Below are 20,841 nucleotides of genomic sequence, written 5' to 3'. Positions count from 1 at the left end.
AGATCCATACAAGACAGACTAAGAGAAATATAATATGGATAATACCAGAAATGTATTATTGCGAGATAATGAAAATGTAAAGATTTGGAAATTAGAGGCAAGAGAAAAAAATGTCTGCTTTGCTCATCTGTCATTGCTTAAGTCAACATCTAAGAAAGATAATCCAACAAGAAAGCAAATTAAAAATTTAAGCCTTTTCACTTGATATTCTGGGTCAAGTTTACAGCAGTGTAAATATCTGTAGTGCAAGGTTACATGCAAGTGAACACTGGGCTCTCATTAATTCAGTCTTTGAGGAACGCAGACGAATGACAGGTCTATGATTCGGTGGATTTGTGGTGTTTGTCTTGGTGAAAGAGTTTATTCTCACTCTATGCTATTGAGGCTGAAGGTACCCTGGATTGGAGTCAGCTCTGCATTGCAACTGGCTCCAATGAGATGAACTGTCAAACAATGTTCTGGATGGCTTGGTTTGGTTGTTTTATGAAATATCAACCCTTTACGGGTTATCCGATACCAACTCCAGTAATTTTGGCAAAAATTTTATGCTTCAAGTATTTTATACCTTCAAATGTTTATTCATAGTGTTTGGTTTGGTTGTTTTGTGGTATATCAACCCTTTTCCGATTATTTAATGCCAATTCCAATAATTTAATTTTAAAAAAAAAAAAAAAAGGTTTTATTCTTCAAATTCTTTATATCTCCAAATATTTATTTATGGTGTTTGGCTGCTTTTTAGAGGAAAATGGTTGTTTTTTTTTAAAACTTTGCAAAACATTATTGAGTTTTGTAAAGGGCAAGGAAAAAAAAAAACAACATCAATGTTTATTGCACTTTAGGTTAGGAAATCGGTATTTTCAGACAACCAGATCTGGTAGCATGAGAGTCCTGGATGGATAAATAGGTATATACAAATCTTGGCAGAGAGTAATCAAGGAAAAGACAGACCAAAGACTTGGAAGGATTGGGTCAATATGACCTCAAGCAATGGCATATCGAAACCAATGTAAATGATAGAATTTCATGAAGAAAATCATTTTGTACTATCATGACAAATGTTTAACTTGCACTTAAAAATATAGAAGAAAGACAAAATTATTCAATTTGGTAATCATATTGATTGAGAAGGGTGTGTATAAAAAAAAAAAACAAGAATAAAATAGAGAAACTTTATGTCAAGAATTTTAAACACCAGATAAACACATCCATTTAAGTAAAAAGGTGTAGTTATAATAAAATACTGCAATTCTATAAAAATCAAAAGTATTTTATATAAAGAAATTGAAAATGTAATTGTGGTCATCAAAACTTTGTTAGAAAAAGAAACTGGAATAATAAAAATGGAATAGTAATAAAAAAACTGAAATAGTAAAAGTAAAAAAAAAAAAAAAAAAGTATGGAATAGTAAAAAAAATTGAATAAAATATAAAAATTGGAATAGTAAAATAAAAAACTGGAATAGTAAAACAAAAATAAAAACGAAATGGTAAAAAATATGAAATAGTAAAAGTAAAAAAAAACTGGAATAGTAAAAGTAAAAAAAAACTGGAATAATAAAATTTAAAAAAACTGGAATAAAAAACTAAAAAAAACTGGAATAACAAAAATAAAAAAACTGGAATAACAAAAATAAAAAAAACTGGAATAACAAAAATAAAAAAAAAAAACTGGAATAACAAAAATAAAAAAATACTGGAATAGTAAAAAAAAAAGAAATAGTAAAAAAATAAACGAAATAGCAAAAGTAAAGAAAAACTGGAATAGCAAAAATAAAAAAAAACTGGAATAGTAAAATAACCCCCCCCCCCACACACACACACAAAAAAGGATCTTTACTAACACCTAATCTTATTACTTTATTTATCATACAAAGTGTGAAACATAAAACCAAAATGTTTTCAATTGTTGGACTGATTTCAAGCAGGATATTGTTACAAGTTCCTTTCAAAGTTCAAGAATTTTATGCCCCTGATTTTTCTCGTCTGTAATTTAAGTTTGTATAACTAAATCTATGCCATTAAAATCTGGACTTTTTAAGAACCATTTATTTGGTTTAATGAAGTCAGGAGAATTGACCCTGGGCCAATCTGGCTTTTGCTTCATTTTTTTTTTTTTTTTTTTACCACATCTGTTCATCTCCTCTCATTAATTGATTTATGTCGTGGAGCACTTGGGGTGCACATCACATCTTTATATTGACTAAAAATTTAACTTTTCTATCATTTTGTGGGCACTCTGTATGATAAATACTGTATTAACCACACCAATTTATTTGCTTTAAAAATTGCATGCTTATTCAAAACCAAAGCTTTCATAATTCTTATCATTTTAAACTACTTTTCCCATGAAATAGTGAGATAAATCTACAAGCAAAAATATTGCAAAAGTTAATCAAGATATTTTAAATATACAGATAAAGTATTCTTTAAATACAAAAAGTAAAAAAAAAAAAAAAAAAAAAAAAAATGTGTGGGAAAAGGAAGGAAGTAGAGTGAAAAGTATATTTAATGTGTGCCAACATGAAGACGAATAAAGATATAGTGAAATAAGCCTTTTTCATTCATATTATACACAGGCATGACAGAAGTAAAAAGACACTATATATAATATATAATTAATAATTATTGCATGATATAGTAGCAATTTTCTACAGTGTAGTTATCTCTGATTAGATTTATTTATTCATACATTCATTTATTTACATCTTTATTTAATTTGTTTATTTAATTTATTTCTATTCATTGTATTTTTAAAAAATTATTTCTTTATTTGTTCATTTTTCTTTTTCTTTCGATATGAACACGTCTTAACTCAACAAAGATGCAGCCTTTGAATATTTAAACAACACGTGAAATGCAAACCTGTTACTCATAACAGGAAACGCTAAATTATTAAACATCCAATTTTTATTGTATTGAGCCGTTCATTTAAATGCAATTCAGATAATCAGGCCTCACATCAGTGAGGGGGGGGGGGTCATGAAAAAGCTGTTGAGAGGCCCGAAACAGTGTTTAATTAATCCATGAAGTTTCAGGGTATGTAAACTTTTTACTATTGGGTATTTGTGTATTGACTAAAATGGGTTAAAATACACAAATGAAAAAGAAAAAAGCTATTTATTTTATTTAGAAAGCGAAATATTGACTCTTCTACGAGGGGCATGCAATAAGTAATGCCCCTGACCCACTTCCCATAGAGTAGAGCAATGAAACTTGGCACAGTTATTAGTCTTTCTATACATAGGAACCACCCAGAGTTATGCATTTCTCCCATCGTTTGATGCAGTTCTGGAGACCGTTTTTGTAGAACACCCTAGGTTGGTCCTCCAACCACGACGTGACTTCAGAAATTAAGGCTGCATCATCTGGGAAACGGTTTCCTTTCAAAAACAACTTCATGGCTGGGAAAAGGTGAAAGTTAGAGGGTGCAAGGTCAGGAGAGTAGGGAGGATGGGGAAGGATTTCATAACCACACACCCGTGCTTCTGATCTGGCAACATGCGAGTTGTGGACCGGAGCGTTGTCCCGCAGGAGGAGGGTACCTTTGCTGATCTTGCCCTGCCTCTTGATTTTGATAGCTTCCCTTAATTTCCTCAAAAGTGAAGCATAATAGGCTCCTGTAATTGTGGTACCCTTTCCTAGGAAATCTGTCATCACTACTCCGTCCTGGTCCCAGAAGACTGTGAGCATGACCTTTCCAGCGGAGGGCTGCACCCTTGCCTTCTTTGGAGGTGGTGAGTCCAAGTGCTTCCATTGCATTGACTGGGCTTTGGTCTCTGGATCATAGTGATGGACCCAGGTTTCATCCTGTGTAATCAGTCTTTTGAAAAACTTTGACTCATTTTCTTGGCACATCTCCAAATTCATCTTCGAGCACTAGACGCATTCTCGCTTCTGGAATGGTGTGAGCAACCTGGGAATCCATTTGGCAGACACCTTATACATATGAAAATGGTCATGAGTGATAGTTTCCACAGACCCTGTACTAATCTTGACATCTTGAGCTATTTGGCAAATACTAATGCACCGATCTTCCAAAATGGCAGCCTCAACTTGACATATAGATGCCTCATCAATGATAGAAGGGGGGGGGGCAAGTCTGGGAGCTGTTTCCACAGACTTCCGGCCATGTTTGAATTCACGATGCCAGCGTTTTACAAGGTCATATGATGGGGCATTATCACCATAAATTTCTTTCATTTCATCAAAAGTCTCTTGTGGTGTGCGTCCTTTCAAATACAAAAACCGGATCACTGCTCGACATTCAACAGGCTCTATTTCACACCTGACTCAGTTCAAACACCTGTAAAACAGAAACCACACTTAGTTCAGAGCTGTAATTTGCCACATAACCTGTAGAGATATAAATCATTGCACATGCAAAATTTCCGCTAGATCAGACAATTGGAAGTGGGTCAGGGGCATTACTTATTGCATGCCCCTTGTATAAATAGGACACTGGGTGCCTGTGATATATTTGAGAAATCAAGATGTTATACATTCAAGATAAAATTTACATATTACAGTAAAGAGCAAAGCACTTCAAACAAAGAATTATACTGTATTGCACGTTTGGCAACAAGTTAGTGGCTTACTATTGCAAGACACATATGTCATACGTCATCGAACAAATAGAATTTTAGAAAATTTCACAAGAATTTTTAAGAGGGTCCCAACAATTCTCAAAGAGAATTTGATGAATATAGATGATTTTCATCTTTTATTCAGAATAAATATGCAGTAAGAAGTACTATTATGTATTATCTTGTATAAATTTTTAAAAGAAATCATCTATAGAACAGTGGGTCTGTAGGACTTTTGGGTTAATACATTTTTAAAGTTCAAGACTTCAATATTTCATACTAACTGACATTTTGTCAGTCAAATTCTGAAATTACACTGTTAATCGTGTGATTATCCAATTCATTGTAGAAGGAAAACAATGAATATCGCCTCTTCCAGATCGATCAGAAGAAGCTCACAGGAGGCTTCATTACTAATGACGAGCAGGTTGACCTGGCACTGTCCATGGCCATATAAAATGAAATAGAAGAGGTTAAAAAATGGGTGTAACATTTTTATATCAAAACTTCTACCTCTCTCAATCCGTATTTCTATCTTTCTCAGTTGATTTTTTTTTTCACATGCCTCTTCCCCCACCTCTCTTTCATCCCTGCCCAGCCCATTCCTCTCTATTATTTTAATGTATCGGAAATAAGAATCTAAATCATTCACCTGTTCTTTATATAACAGATAACATTAGAAATGGCTGAAAGCTGACTTCCCTCCCAAAATCTGGGCCACTTGATTCCCAAAGAATAAATAATCCTTTGTAAATTTTAGACATTATTCATCCAAAGGCAATACTGATAAAAAAAAAAACCTATCAACTTTGCGGCTCTTTGTTTCGTAGTTTTTGGATTTTTAGCTGGACATACAAACATGTACACGGACAACTGCCTTTTATCTAATAGATAAGAGTGTCTTTTTACTTTTGTCATGTCTTGTGTACAGATCAAAAGAAACTAATTTTAATGAATTGATCAAGTTGGAAGCTTATCTCACTGCCATCAAGAAGCAACATAATCGTATTAGGTAGAGTAAGGCAGTTAGTATTTGATAAAAGAATGCATTATTTGATGTTAGTAACAAGGTGTTAAACATGGAGCTTTTATAAGTTGGGAAAAGATGGAAGCTTAAAGAGATGTTTAAGAATTTTTTTTAATTTTTTTCATGCATCAGTATCTTAGATAAAAGAAAACAAAAATAAGATTTATAGGCTGCAATATTCTTTTGAGTGGTGTTCATCGCTGGTAAGAAAATACAGACGGATTAATATATCCTGTCATTGTAGCTGAAAATAATATGATGAATGTAGCTGCTGCTGATTACAATAATCCCACCTCATTCCCTTTTCCTTTGTTGACCAATCAGCACTGTTTTACTTATTTGCTGCAGACTGTGGCTGAAACGGAAATAGAAAAAGAGTACAATTAAGTCCTTTTTGGCTATTGGGCCTTGAAGAGACTATATGCTTTCACTGTAGTGATCGGCCGCTTTTAAATGTAAAAAGTGAAGTTTCAGAATGATGATAAACATTTTATTTAACATCATAAAAATTAAATAACTTGCTCATCAACGTGAAAACATGCAGTCTCTTCAAGACCCAATAGCTAAAATGGCCATAATTGTTTTGTTTTTTTTTTTCCTTCTTTTTCTGCTTTCATTTCCACCACAATCCACAGCAAATAAGGAAGACAGTGATAATTAGTCAACAAAGAAAGAGCGAGAGAGGAATTATTGCAATCAACAGCAGCTACAATGAGGATGTTTTGTTTGTTTCAAATTAGATAGTGATAACAAGTTTTGAGAGTTGTTTTTATTTGTTTCTTTTGCTAAAAGAAATCTTTATAGTTGGATGAAGGCATAAGGTCTAATCGAGTTTAGAAGAGTGCAACTAAAAAGCAGCAAACTCTTCACTTCTTATTTATTATTAAAATATTTTAAAAAAAAAAAAAAACAACTTTTGTTAGCCCCCAAACAAGATACTGTCACTGAAGCATAACGGGCTATCGTGACAGAGGCCAGATTTATAGAGAAAACAACTTGGGTAGATAGTTGAGTGAGAATGTTCACATTACATTTAAATTTCTGCATATTGGTGCAATCGGGAGAAACAGGGAGGGAGTTCCAAAAGTAAGCAGTCCAAGGAAAGAAGATATTAGAACAGAAAAATTTTCCGGCATCTAGAGACCTCTACAGTAAAAAGTTACAGTTTTGTTGCTCGTCAGGTGAGCTGCCAAGGAGGGGGGAGGGTATTTACATTGAAGGGAAGGGGAGATACAAGTGCAGCAAGTCCATTGGAGCAGATTATTTCTGGCATTGCATCAATGGGGCAGAATCCCATCTGGCATAGGAAATAAAAATATGAAAGTCTTACACAATAGCCAACAATTACAGTGACGTAAGAGATTGCCTGATTATTTAGTAGCCATGACCTTTATGTTCAAGCTTGGAAAGAACCAGAAAACTCTGAGATGGGATGTATCATTAAAAGCTAAGAAAATATTTGTTTTATGTAATCAAACACTGCTGAAGTGGCCAAGACATGCTATCATCATCAACAACAAAAAAAAAGGTGATTGTGTTCATTGCTAAGTGGGCTTAAGACATAAAAGGAGAATATTTTCTCTAGCAAGAGACATTATATATATATATATATATATATATATATATATATATATATATATATATATATATACACACACATGATACATTTTTTTAATGTATGAAGCTGTTTTCATACTGTTTATTGATAATAGATACGTTAGAAGAGGTGGTTACAAATGTGTGTACACAAATAGAAATAGATGAAGGGATAGTAAAAATTTGTGGAAGAGAGGGGGAGAGGAGAGAAAGGAAGCTGAAAGCACAATCTATATATGTACTGATATTAAAAAGAAAATATATTGTGACTGCCAAAAATTCCACTCATGGAATTGTTAATAAAATACACATTCTTTCAGCAATTTGACCATGTCAAACTTGTGTCTGATTTGTCCACCAAATTTCAATCATAAATATCCAACAGTCTTCATTCAATCATAAGCACACTTGAAAAAGAGTTACACAAGAGATGGGGTGTAAGAAAGGGAGAGAGGGTAAGTAAGTAAGAGACAGAAAGGAGGGGTAAGTAAGAGACAGAGAGGAGGGATAAGTAAGAGACAGAGAGGAGGGGAGAAAGGGTTTGTGAAGACATGTAATGAGGGTAAATATATTTTCTATTAAAAAAAAAAATAATAATAACAGAGTGCGTATATGGGATAACATAGGAATGTGAGTGGATCATGTTAGTAAAAAGTGGTTTCTACAGAAATGGTAATTGTTGCGAAGTAGAATGGCATAGCAATGAGCACCAAAATGGGTGGTTGGACGGCATCACAAGTCTCCACACAAGCAGGGCCAACACTACATAGCAGTAGCAAAAGACAGAAAAAGACTAAATAATAAAAAACAAGACTTAAGGATTGGACATGATTTCAAATAGAACCACTAATAATATATGAACTAGTCTTTAGAAATGGAATTGTTTTACAAGATTTGCATTTAGTGAAAAAAAATGTTCATAGAAATTTGGGGAAAAAATAAAATGTTTGGCTGATAGGATGTTTTTTTTTTAATATTTAAACTTTAGCAATTTATTGAATTAAATTGGACTAATATCAAAGAACAACTTCTATAAATCTATTGATCAAATAAAGATAATCTTATTTGTTTAGAGTAAAATAACAATCAAAAACGGTATTCATTCTACTGAAATCATTTATATTAAAATATACAAAATGGATATTAATTGAAATGATAAGATTGAATCAAATCTAGTTGTTTTGTACTTGTTTTGAAGTTTTAAGCAAGTGTGTAGATTTTTTATCTTCTAAATGTTAATTCAACATTTGCTTCATCTATATATACTCATATTTTGACATTAAACAAGATTATTTTATAAATATTTATTTCAAGTTTGTTTTAGAAATTTAGTCTTGATTTACATGGCCCAACATCAGCAATGCAAAACTTTTGACTTAAATGCATAATTTAAAATTTTATGGATCAGAGAAGAGAGAGAAAAAGAGAAAGGAGAGAAAGAGAAGAAAGAGAGAGAAAGAAAAGAGAGAGAGAGAAAGAAAAGAGAGAGAGAGAAAGAAAAGAGAGAGAGAGAGAAAGAAAAGAGAGAGAGAGAGAAAGAAAAGAGAGAGAGAGAGAAAGAAAAGAGAGAGAGAGAGAAAGAAAAGAGAGAGAGAGAGAAAGAAAAGAGAGAGAGAGAAAGAAAAGAGAGAGAGAGAGAAAGAAAAGAGAGAGAGAGAAAGAAAAGAGAGAGAGAGAAAGAAAAGAGAGAGAGAGAAAGAAAAGAGAGAGAGAAAGAAAAGAGAGAGAGAAAGAAAAGAGAGAGAGAAAGAAAAGAGAGAGAGAAAGAAAAGAGAGAGAGAGAAAGAAAAGAGAGAGAAAGAAAAGAGAGAGAGAGAAAGAAAAGAGAGAGAGAGAAAGAAAAAGAGAGAAAGAGAAGAGAGAGAAAAAGAGAGGAAGAGAGAGAGAGAGAGAGGAAGAGAGAGAGAGAGAGAGAAAGAGAAGAGAGAAAGAGAAGGAAAGAGGAGAGAGGGAAAGAGAAGAGAGAGAAAGAAAGAAGGGAGTGTCTGAAAACATGAATTTTCATATAACTTATCACTTACTATATAACCATTATGCAATTTTTCTCAAAAAAAAAAAAAAAAAAAAAACCCCAAAAACGCAGTTATATTTATTTCATATTATAAGATAAAGTGTTTGAAAGAACGCTAGGTAATCTAATAATCAAATGGGGAAAAATTTGTTTTTTACAGATAAGAAAGTTATGCCCTTGCTGTATGTGGAACTCTCTGGAGTACAAAGAAAGTAGATTGGATCAGGAGATTGACAATATGGCCGCCATGAACACACATCTTTCTCACTCATGCTTACTATGAACATTGCATCAATATATCCATCATGTAAAATTCATGAATAAACGTTTCTAGTAACATTTACTCCAAATTGTGTGGCATTTGTTTTCACAACAATGATCTAATTTTATATAAAGATTTGGTATCAGATATTTACCAAATAAATCAATATTGTTAAATCGCGAAAATAAAAAAAAGAGAAAAATATGTACTAAATTGAGCCTTTTCAGCTTTTAGTTCATTGATGTCACAGCTTTGGAATATCATGCCAAATATCATTTTAACACTTTTAATATGCTGATCTGAGCTAAAAACATGAAGATCCCAGATCCAAATTATCAGATCCCTATTATGTTTCACTGAGGAGAGCCAAATTAATTCTTCTCAAGACAGTTTGGTACAATCTTAAGTGCAATCGATGCCAAAGAATGACGATTAGGCAATTTCAAGGTCTTAGATTCTCCACTTCCTTTTGGTGCTATTTCAAAGTTTTCCTTCTAAAAGTTTTAGAATTTGGCTTACCCATAGCTGAAAGTGGAAGAGATTGATTCATATCTTTATCAATATTATTCGTGTTAGTGGACCCAATGGATATTGGCTACAAGCAAAGTGTAGTATCTGTTCTGATACTACACTTCATCTTTCCTGCCCTAAGTCAGTAAAGGAGTAATCCTCTAGAAGGAGATCAGTTGTATTTTAGTCCCAATCCAGAGCTCTCCTTTTAGAGGAGCTGGATTTTATGCACATTAAGAAAATCGATCTTGTATCTAACTCTGTCCTTGGGAAGAGGCAAATAAACAATGACTCCAATGGATATTGAACCTGGCATGCTAGGCTCACATTGTACACCTGCAACAAGGAGAGTGGAAACTGGACCTTGGGTTTACTTTCGGCAGCTGTGTAACTCTTGTTTCCTTTTTTTTTTTTTGTCCTTTAGTTCTCACATTCCAGGAGTGATGTTTCTGACAAAGAGGGAAGAATTGCTGCTTTCTGGTTCAGAATCCATTCCATCTAGCACGGCAAGTTTTTGACCTTGAAATATTATTTTTTTAGTTTTTTACATCAAGTAGCTTCATGCCTTGCTTAGAGAGATTTCCATTAGAAAAAAAAATATGGCAACTGCTCATCTGGATTATTAATTAAAATATTTTTATTTATTTATTTTTTTTTTACACAGTGGTCACCACTTATCAAGGCCCGGAAGCCACTCAGGGATAAGGGTTTTTGCAAGTACATTACGTTAGAGTGGAGATTTTATTAAGTGTTTACTTAAGAGGGCGGTTCATTAAGAATTTGTTAACGTTGGACTTGAAGACATCCAAGTTGTAGTCAGGTGGGAAGCAGGCAGACGGAACAGAGTTCCACAGGCGTGCAGTTCTAAGAAAGAAGCTTTGTTCATGGAATCCATGTTTTGATTTAGGCACAGATAAAGAGTGAGGGAAATTTTTCACAGTGGATTCAGCTAGACGGGTGTTTTTCGTGAAAGATTGGCGAGGGGGGACCAGAGATTGGAGTTCAGACGAGCACCTGCCATGGAAATAACGATAAAACAAGGATAGGCTCGCAACGTCTCTTCTGTGGGAGAGACATTGCAGGGTAGAGAAAAGGGCATCCTCCACTAAGCCATGAAGTCTATTTTGTACTCTGTCAAGGCAGGATAGGCTGTTTTTAGCAGCTCCTACCCAGATATGGCAGCAGTATTCCATCCTTGGACGTACTTGGCTTTTATATAGATAGAGAATTGCATCAGTAGTGAGATATCTTCTGGAGCGGTGTTCCATTCAAAATTCCATACAGATTCTCAGGTTTAACAAAAAGATTTCCGGAGTTGGACAAGATACACTTGAAGAAAGTTTCATTAGCCAAAACGTTGTAGGAATAACAGCAGAGATGAGAACAGTAGTCCAAATACAAATATTTTTTTTTCTTTTATATAAACTTTTAAATTTGCTTTTGTAGTTAAGGCGATTTTTTCAGTAATTGCAAAACAATACACAAAGAATCCGATTTAAGGAAATATGCATAGTTATGCAGGTCTAAAATCTGTGCATATGCATAATTATGTACATTTAAAAGTTGCGCTACCTAGTTTATACTCTAACTGAAATCAATGCACACTCTTAATATATATAATTATAAAACTCTGAACCGTCTAGCCATCCTTGCTTGCTTGTCTTCAACAATCGGGCAATTCCATTAAAAAAAAAAGAAAAAAAAAAAGACAGGTGAATATATATATATATATATATGGACGAGGCTCAGAGGTTAAGGAATGAGGATGGAGAGTTGTATGTTTTGGTTCAGATTCTAGCTGATGGCACCCAAGTCATATATTAGTTTTTATCTCAATGCTATAGATTAGGTTCAGTATAATATGTAATCTCCATGAATTAAAATATATTTAAGTGTATCTTACAACCGGGCAATGTCGGGCGGCATTCCAGTGATTTATAATATTTTGTCAGTTATCACAGATTTTTCAATCATGTAAAAAAAAAAAAAAAAAAAAAAAAAAAAAAAAAAAAAAAAAGAAAAAAGTGAAAATTTTTTTATCTTCATTTATTACTAAGTAATTACTTTTTAATTTAAACAGTTGACAAACATACTTAGTTATATAGATAGTGTATCTATGTATATATTATTAATTCAATGATAATTTGGAGTGGAAATATTTTTACATCTTTGCTCAATGTATTATTTGTTCTAATTGTTTTAACTGTTAGACATATGCACATCAATAATGCTTGTTTAATAATGTCTAAATTGGGTGTATTATAAAAAGTATGCATAACCACTTGTCCGCATTTGTAAAAAGATTGTGACAAAAAAGATTTCTAAATAGAAGTGGATATGACATTGATTGGGACTATGATGATCATTACATATTTTGCCAACATTCATCTCAATAGTGTCTAATGTAACCGACAGGTCTAATTATATGTAAATAATAAAGGACTGCCACTTCTGAATCATCATACATTGGATGTAGATGTGTTATCTTAAAGAACATTATACATTAGTATGATGGTCCATCGATACCATCAGTTTCATAGAAACTTTAGAGACTCATCCCATTTGGAGCTATTTGTTCCTAACAGATAAATCCTTCTGGAATATAAATAACCCAGATTTTCTCTAAAATAAAGTTTAACCAAATTCCTCAACAGACACCATAATATATATATATATATATATATATATATATATATATATTTCAAAGAACAGTATACATCAGTTTCATAGAAACTCTAGAGAAAAGATACTACGTGCAACCATTTTTTAGTTGATGTTATGGTTATCTCCATAACATTAACTAAAGGCCAAGATCACAGTGTAGTATCTGTTCTGATGCTATACTTCAACTTTTCTGTCCTTAGTCAGTCGAGTAAAAATCCTTCATGACTGAGATAATTTTTATTTTTGCACCTCTCCAGAGTGCTCCTTTTGGGGAAGCTGGATTTCCCAACATTAAAAACCGACCCTGTGTCCAACTCTGCCCTCGTGGGGAGGTAAGTAAATAGGAGCATTAACTAAAGAATGGATGCACTTGGTAGCTTTGGCCCTGCAGGCTGAGTTTTAAGTGTTTTGTGAAAACAAATGTAAAATGTATAATCAAACAAATACATAATGTTCTTTAAATAATATATAATTATTTTTTTTTTAATAAATAAATACTTATTATCCATATCATATGTAAGCAGCTGCCTTCAGTTCACCAAAAATAGATTTAAAAGGATTTTAATAAAAATCCTTATATAAAAATCAAGATTGACTTAACTATAATTTGACAACAAAATTGAAAAAAAAAAAAATAAATAAAAGCTGAAGAACCACGCCGCCAAAGCAAAATTAAAATTTTTGAAATCCAGGTATTTATATGAACCATAATTATCAAGCCAGAAATTAAAAAGTAACCAAATTATAGATTAACATTTTATTTTTTAATATTTGATAAATTACTTAGACTATATTTGGATAAAATAATAATTTTTTTACAAGAAAAAAAAAAAAGGCTATTTTTAAACATTGATACTATAATAAAATAATACCAAAATAACAGTTCTAATATATAAAAAGCTTGTTTTAAGTTTACAACATGTATAAAAAAACCAAAAAAAACTTAAATCTTGAGGGGGTGGGGATCAAGAAAATGATATCCCAATTTATCTCGTATATTGAAAGCTTTTATGCTCCATCTAAAAGTTTTGCTTCTTTTTTATAAGCAGTGTATAAAAATTGAGTAATTTAAACAAATTCTCAGAAAAGTTGTAAGGCATATAATAAAAATTTGAAGTCTTCAATCTAATTATGAATCCAATTATTCCAGAATCAAACAAGTAAACGAAAAAAATGCATATTTAGATCAGTATTAAATATGATATAATGAATATGAATCAATAATCGCCCAATAATTTTTAGTTGAATTTTGGCTTGAATGATTATTTTTACTGTATTATATTCAATATAAGAAATATTTGTTGCAATGCTTTTTATTTTATCATTAAACTACAAACTTACCGAGACACTTATGTATAGTAAATGGACAAGTGTATATATATTACAGAACAAGGTGCTTATTAAGCTATAGTTAACAAATCGATTTTTTAAATATATCATTTTAAGCAAAAGCAATATTAACTATCATGTCGAAAATAGTAATATATCCAAAAATTCATTGAGTAGAACAACTGCTATTGTGTTTTTAGTTAAAAAGAAAGTCTATCACTATAGACAAATATTGCAGCCATGATACAAATAATCTAAAATATTCTTTTTGGAGTTATGTCCTCTGTGTATAGCCTCCTACTGCCTACTTTATAACATTTAAGAAAAATGCGATTTTACTAAATTTTATGTGAAAATTACTTTTAACTAGAAATAAATTTCTACTCGATTTTTTTTGTAAGTTTTGGATACATTACTATTTTCGACATGACAATGAAGAAGGTAATATTGTTTTTGCTTTAAATAACATTTTAAAAAAAAAAAAACTCGATCTGTTGACTGCATCTTAACAAGCACCCAAAATAAATAATTTTTTTTACTAAAAAAACAAATCAGTAGGGGTTCAATATTTAGTTTCCTTTAGTTTTATGTAAATAGGGTAAAAATGTGATGGACGTCAATTTGTGAAAATTCACATATCTCCAATTTGAGAGAAATTTTTAACAATAGGTTAAATAGGATGTCAGTAGATATTTCCCAAATTTCAGTTTATTTGAAGAATTTTAAAGGAGTTTTAGGTGGCATAATATGTGTACAAGCTTTCATTCAAAAATTCAAATATTTCAGATTCGCAGTATAATTTGATTCATAGTCAATGTTAAGCAAAATACACTGAATTTTAAATTACTTCTTAAAATGTTCAGCATTTATATATATTTTATATTTTATAGAGGGAATTAGACCTGGAGTCTAAATAGAAAAGTTTATTTTAATGTATTAGTAAACATATTAATACTTTTAAAAGAAACAGTGTCCATTGCTCAATATGAAGCGTTTTACTCAATATATATATATATATATTTATTAAATATTGATATGGTTCAAGATATTTACACATATCTGATGATTACATCTTGGAAAAAAAATTGTATAAAGTTTAATCCAGTGTTATTGCTTTTTAGCCAAAGTAAATAAAAATATTGAGGAAATGAGTTGCTCTAAATGCGCATTTCTGACTGGATCAGATCACAAAGTTCATACACTTAAAAAATCTTGAGTCGATCATTAAAAATTTTCTTTAATTTAAAGCCTTTACTTTTTATATTTTCATCAGGATAGTTTTATTTATCTCCATTTGTTTGCGTCAGAGTGTATTTCAGTATGGTAATTAAAAACAGGGTTGATATTTTTTTCTTGAGAAAATATTTTTTAAAAAAGATCATTTTGCAAATGTATTCAAAAAAAAAAAAAAAGAAGCTAATTGTTGAATACTAAGATTTGAGGTGAGAAAATGAGCAGCTGTAAATGTATATTTCTTTTTCTTCAAATTAAACTGCATTTATTTAACTAGTAAAGCATAGTTAGACAAAACAAAAAGCAAAAAACTCAACTATCTTTAAAAAGTTATGTTTATATATTTGTATGGACATGATTAACTCTTAAAATAATTGATACTCAAGAAATTTGGAACACACTTGCTAGGCGTGAGGGGGGTTAAAATGTTGACTATATTTAGTTTTATGCAAAGGGGGGGGGGGGTAAAAAGGCAGTGGAAGCCATTTGTGAAAATACAGGTACCTCTGATTTTTGTGAAATTTTAACAATAGGTATTAAACACCAATTAATAAATATTTCACAAATTTCAGTTTGTTTGAAATATTTTAAAGTTTTAGGGGCATTAAATAGGCATAAATTCCCAATTGAAAATTTAAATATTTCAGATTTACACTGAATTGTATACAAAAGTAATTAAACACAAATTAAACAAGATTCCCTAAATTTCAATTTCTTATGACACCTTAAGTCATTTTAGACATTTTTTAGAATCCAAATAAGGATGGATTTGGATTAAAATAAGGATTCTAAAGATAAGGTTTAATATCAATATATCTTGATTTTAATCTTTGTAGGGAGACAAAATTAATAAAAAACTGCTCTGTTCAGAAAATTAATTTTACTTGCTCTGGGACGAGTATTCTTCTAGTTCAGCATGTTTATGAGACCTGCTTATTAATATATATATATATATATATATATATATAGATATATATAGATATATATATCCTAAACTTGATAAAATTGTGTACTAAGAAATGATATTATTAAGGGATCTGCTGCATTGTTCATAGATGTGCATCCAGAAAAATATATGCAAAGTGGTAGCAAGTCAAATGCTGTGGTTACCACATGTCATGACCAATCCTTGGAAACAAGACAAAAAAAAAAGAAAAAAAAAAAGTAAATAAAATAGAGAAATATAAATATGCAGGTAGAATATAAAAAGTAAACAGAAAGAAACTCACGATATATTTGTTGTTCAACTGTGGAATTACAGCGGAAAAGAAAAGCATTATTAGATAACGACATAAGTCAGTAGATGTGATAAATAACGTCAAGAGTCATTTGCATATACATAAACGCATAAATATGATGTCATACGAGATCAATTGTTTTCTGCACGGCTGCTGCTTTATTATAGGTTTATACTCAACATCTGAATTGTGTGTTCCGTTCAGTTTAGTGTATAAGTATTCTATAAAAAAATATGTAGCATTACCCCAAAGAATTATGAAAAAAAACAAAAAAAAACGAAAAAACATTCAAATGTACAAGAAATCTGCTGTGAAAACAACATTTGTGAGAATTCACATTTTTATAAAAACTGCATCATTTATAGCCATCAGTTAGAATGCATGCTTCAAAATAATTTGCCTTCATCAAATATCATATTTAGATAAGATTTTTGGAAAAAAAAAACCCTGATAACACAATTTCAGGAGATTATGCTCTATACATGCTAAATAATGAAAAAGGTGCCCTAAAAACATATGTCTAGAAATGATTGGTTTTAGAATTATAAGTTATTGAAACAAATACTGATCAGCATTTTTTTTTCTTATATTGCAAACATCTAAAATGTACAATGCATGTGGCAGTGCATTGTTATTTCTATATATGGTTAAGATAAAAACTATCCCTAGAACAAGATCACAAATAAAATAAGCTTTTTTTTTTTACAAGGTGGTCACCACTTATCAAGGCCCGGAAGCCACTCAGGGATAAGAGTTATTGTAAGTACAGTATGTTAGCATGGATATTTAAAGTGTCTACTTAAGGAGGCGGTTCATCAGGAATTTGTTTACGTTGGACTTGAAGACATCCAAGTTGTAGTCAGGAGGGAAGCAGGCAGACGGAACAGAGTTCCACAGGCGTGCAGCAGTCTAATGTTGCCACATACACACAAAAAAATGTAGAACCAAACAAATATGCAAGCTGTGGGACTCAGAAGAAAGATCTGAGCATGGAGGACACGGTTCGCATCGTGCAAATGTTGGCCCCGTTTTTATTTTAGATAACAGAATACAACAGCTGAGAAACAAGTAAATAAATGTTTCAGCACAAACTGAAGACAACAGAGGAAATTAGTCTAGTAATGGAGTGCTTTTACAAGTGTAACCTCCACTATAGAAAGAGGCTCTTTTACATATATAGAACATAATCACAAAGTTATGCAATCGATTTTCCAAATACCCTGAATATCAATAGCAACTTGTCCATGCTTTGGAATACTTTACAAAATTTAATGTGTACAATTTAGAATATATTTCAGCATCTAAAATCATTTCAGCCCAGCATTGCAATTTTCATTAACATTTTTTTTTTAATATAATGATGAATGCTAAAAGCAAACATTTATATCTATTTTTTTAATTTTTATTTTTTTTGCCTAACTCCTGCCTCTGAATCATCATTTTCAGGCATTTCTTCCTGGTTTGAAATACATATGCTTGATTTTCGGGGTCAGGCTGTGTAGCTTAACTATTAAAAGACACAATGTTTCTGAATTTTTTAAATGAAGACTGATAATTCACATTATTTGATTTATTCAAACAACGGTTCTCATCTTAAGTGTTATTTTCACAACGTTTCAGATGAATCTTGTTGAACTCTGAAATTTGCATGGTTTTCAAACGGAGCCATTTATTTAATCCATAGAAGCAACATGCTCTTATTCTGTTAAGCCTTGCAAAACCGTGGTATAGTGGATAAAGCATTTGATAAAATTCAGTTGTAAGTTACACTCTTCTGGATGCTAAAGGTTCAATCCTCAGTGTGGCCACCACTCAAAATATAATAGTGAATTATTTAGAACTTCTACCCAGTCATAGCTGATGAAATGAGAGCATGTTATTCTCTTTGATTAAATAAATGTCCTGTTCAAAATTCTACACAGATTCCCAAGTTTGACAAGATACACCATAAGAATGTTTGAGGTTACAGCAACTAAAATGTGAAAATAACATTCAAGATGAGAACATTAGTCTGAATAATCTGAATAATACAAATTATTGAAAACATGTGAGAGAGTGAGGTTTATTACGTTACCAAGACAAATACAACGTATACCTTCAAAAAGGTTAAGCATTCAGTGGCTATTTGTAGCACTCTGGTCTTTAAAGTAATTTTAATTTTCTTTCTGATAAAAGTTTGAAACTCTGGCCAGTAAAATGTTAATCCCTAAATGGCTCTTTAAAATCTGAAATGAAAACAATTACTAAGAATAATTGGTTAAAGAGAGCTTCCAATTTTTCGTCATAGTATCCTAGCCTGCCCTGACAAAAGAATATAGCGATATGGATGCAACCAAAAGAGAAATGAATAACCATTTTAAATTTATGAGTGAAAATTTTTGTGGAAGAAAGATTTTAGAGTTGGTTTATTTGCATATCATCATAACCACCAAGGTTTGCGATTTCCGGCTAAGAATGTGTTTCGCAGTCATCAGTGAATTGTAAAAATTAGTTCCTTGTGTATTTTTTTTTTTTTTTTACACAAACAAAAATCTAGTTCAGCACAAAAATTGTTGCAAGTGATTTCTTTTAATGGAAATTTTAAATTTTATTTTCATTACAATTATAATTCGAATGTTTTTTTTTTTCTTTACAAATACTCACAGGAACTATTTTTAACAAAGCTCACATTCTGTTAAGGATAAAGCCATTCTTAACATGGAGAGGGGAGTGCTTTCTTAACTATTCTGTACTTTCAGCTAACAATTTTATAAGCAAAAAGGAATAGCATTCTTATTGAAAAATAAGAGTTAACAAAACCCTCGGCTGAAATGCAGTATAATGGGAATTGACTTTTGCAATTCATTGCTGACTACTGAACACATTCTTAGCTGGAAGTGGCAAATCTCTGTAGTTATGTAATTTTACCTCATCCTCTTAGAAAAGTTTCTCTACAATATCATCATTTGTTAAATGTATAATTAAATGTCGAAAAAAGAAATGTAAAAATGGAAAATATTTTCAAATTAGCAGAAAACAATTTTTCATTGCAATGACATCCGAGTTGTTGTATTTAGAAAAGACGGTTTCTCATGCATTTATAAAAGCAATGTTGAAAGTGTAGAGAACACGACTTGGTGAGATTACCAAATACTTGTTCTTGAAGAACTGCTTCAAATTTTTGACAAATTGAAAGAGCTCTACAATACAAACAGAAGAGGAACACATTGATACTTAGAAATCAGTGCAAAGTTTATTTCACCTTGATTTTAAATGAAACCTTTGAAATTTTAAATCTAATTTTGTGAAACAGACGGACAAATGCAGTTGTCAGACCCATTAACAACATTATTAAAAAACGATTAATGTGGTCTAGACATGTTTCCTGGTTACCAGACTTCAGCCATGTAAAGGAATCCCATCAAAACGATTTCATTCAAAGCAAATCAAGAGGACTTCCAAAGAAATGTGTCAACCAAATAATGGTTGAAACTGGCATGCCGCTCCTGACAGCCGAAAGACTGGTCCAAGACTGCGATAAGTGGCAGAATTTTGTTTCCAAGCAAATTAAGTCATTTCACTTCAGATAAGCTTCAGTGGTTCAAATTTTCGTTTAACCAAAGTGTGAAAATGAATAATTCGTTTTGCTTTTGTTAATTTCCAAATTTAAGTTGTTTTTTTTTTGTTAATTAAAATTGATTTAGAATTTACTAATTTGATTCCCTATCCAATGAAAAAGAATGTTTGATAAGGAAAAGGTTTCATTTAAAAACAATTCAGGAACCGGTTTTGCAAACTTTTGTTTCTGAATTGCAAGAACCAACAGAATCCATTTGTCTACATTTTTGATAATATTAATAAAATCAGATATTTAACAGAAGTACTGAATAAATGATGGAATAATTTGTACACGGCATATACTTGATGTAAAGTTATTTTTAATACAATGGCAATTCTGCTATCCAAATATTTTCACATGCAAAAACCTTTTTTTTTAAAGAAATGTTTGAATTGGAGGAAAGAAAAAAAAGCCAAAGTAAAATATACATTTTAAGACATAAAAATAACCCCCAAGCAAATACTGTAAATTGTTTATTTATATTAAAAAATAAAACCCTTTTCAATATGAGTTACTGAAACGTTGGTGAATTCAACAATGTTTTTAAAATAAGTTCCAGAATTTGAATAAAGGAATCATCCTCTTGCTGTTTCAAAAGAATTAACATTTATAAAATGTTTTAATTTCCCTAATAAATCATGATTATATAAAATCAATCAATAAGACAGCAAGGTAAAAATGCAAAAATAAAATGTGAAAATAGAAAAACACAAAACTTAAAAACTCAACGCTTCGCCTAACTGTTGCATGGACTTTTCAAGAAAAAAAACAGGCTAAAAGTGGCAAAAGAA

General features: G+C 31.3%; 1 protein-coding gene across 2 annotated transcripts in view; it reads right to left on the bottom strand.

The window, feature by feature from the left end:
- Positions 1–20,841, bottom strand: part of LOC145243417 (uncharacterized) — a 136,680-nt gene that overhangs the window by 42,818 nt on the left and 73,021 nt on the right. The window contains exon 11 of one of the 2 annotated variants that reach the window (XM_080106279.1): positions 16,444–16,461. The exons of the other annotated variant lie outside the window; for it this stretch is intronic. Within the exon in view, the coding sequence (XP_079962405.1) occupies positions 16,444–16,461 (18 nt within the window). The remainder of the gene's footprint in view (positions 1–16,443; positions 16,462–20,841) is intronic. 2 annotated transcript variants of the gene reach the window in all.

Source organism: Euprymna scolopes, chromosome 22 (genome assembly GCF_053919585.1).
Source record: "Euprymna scolopes isolate OS-2025 chromosome 22, ASM5391958v1, whole genome shotgun sequence".
Classification (NCBI taxonomy): domain Eukaryota; kingdom Metazoa; phylum Mollusca; class Cephalopoda; order Sepiida; family Sepiolidae; genus Euprymna; species Euprymna scolopes.
The sequence above is the reverse complement of the archived record's forward strand: the minus strand, read 5'-3'. Positions and strand labels throughout refer to the sequence as shown.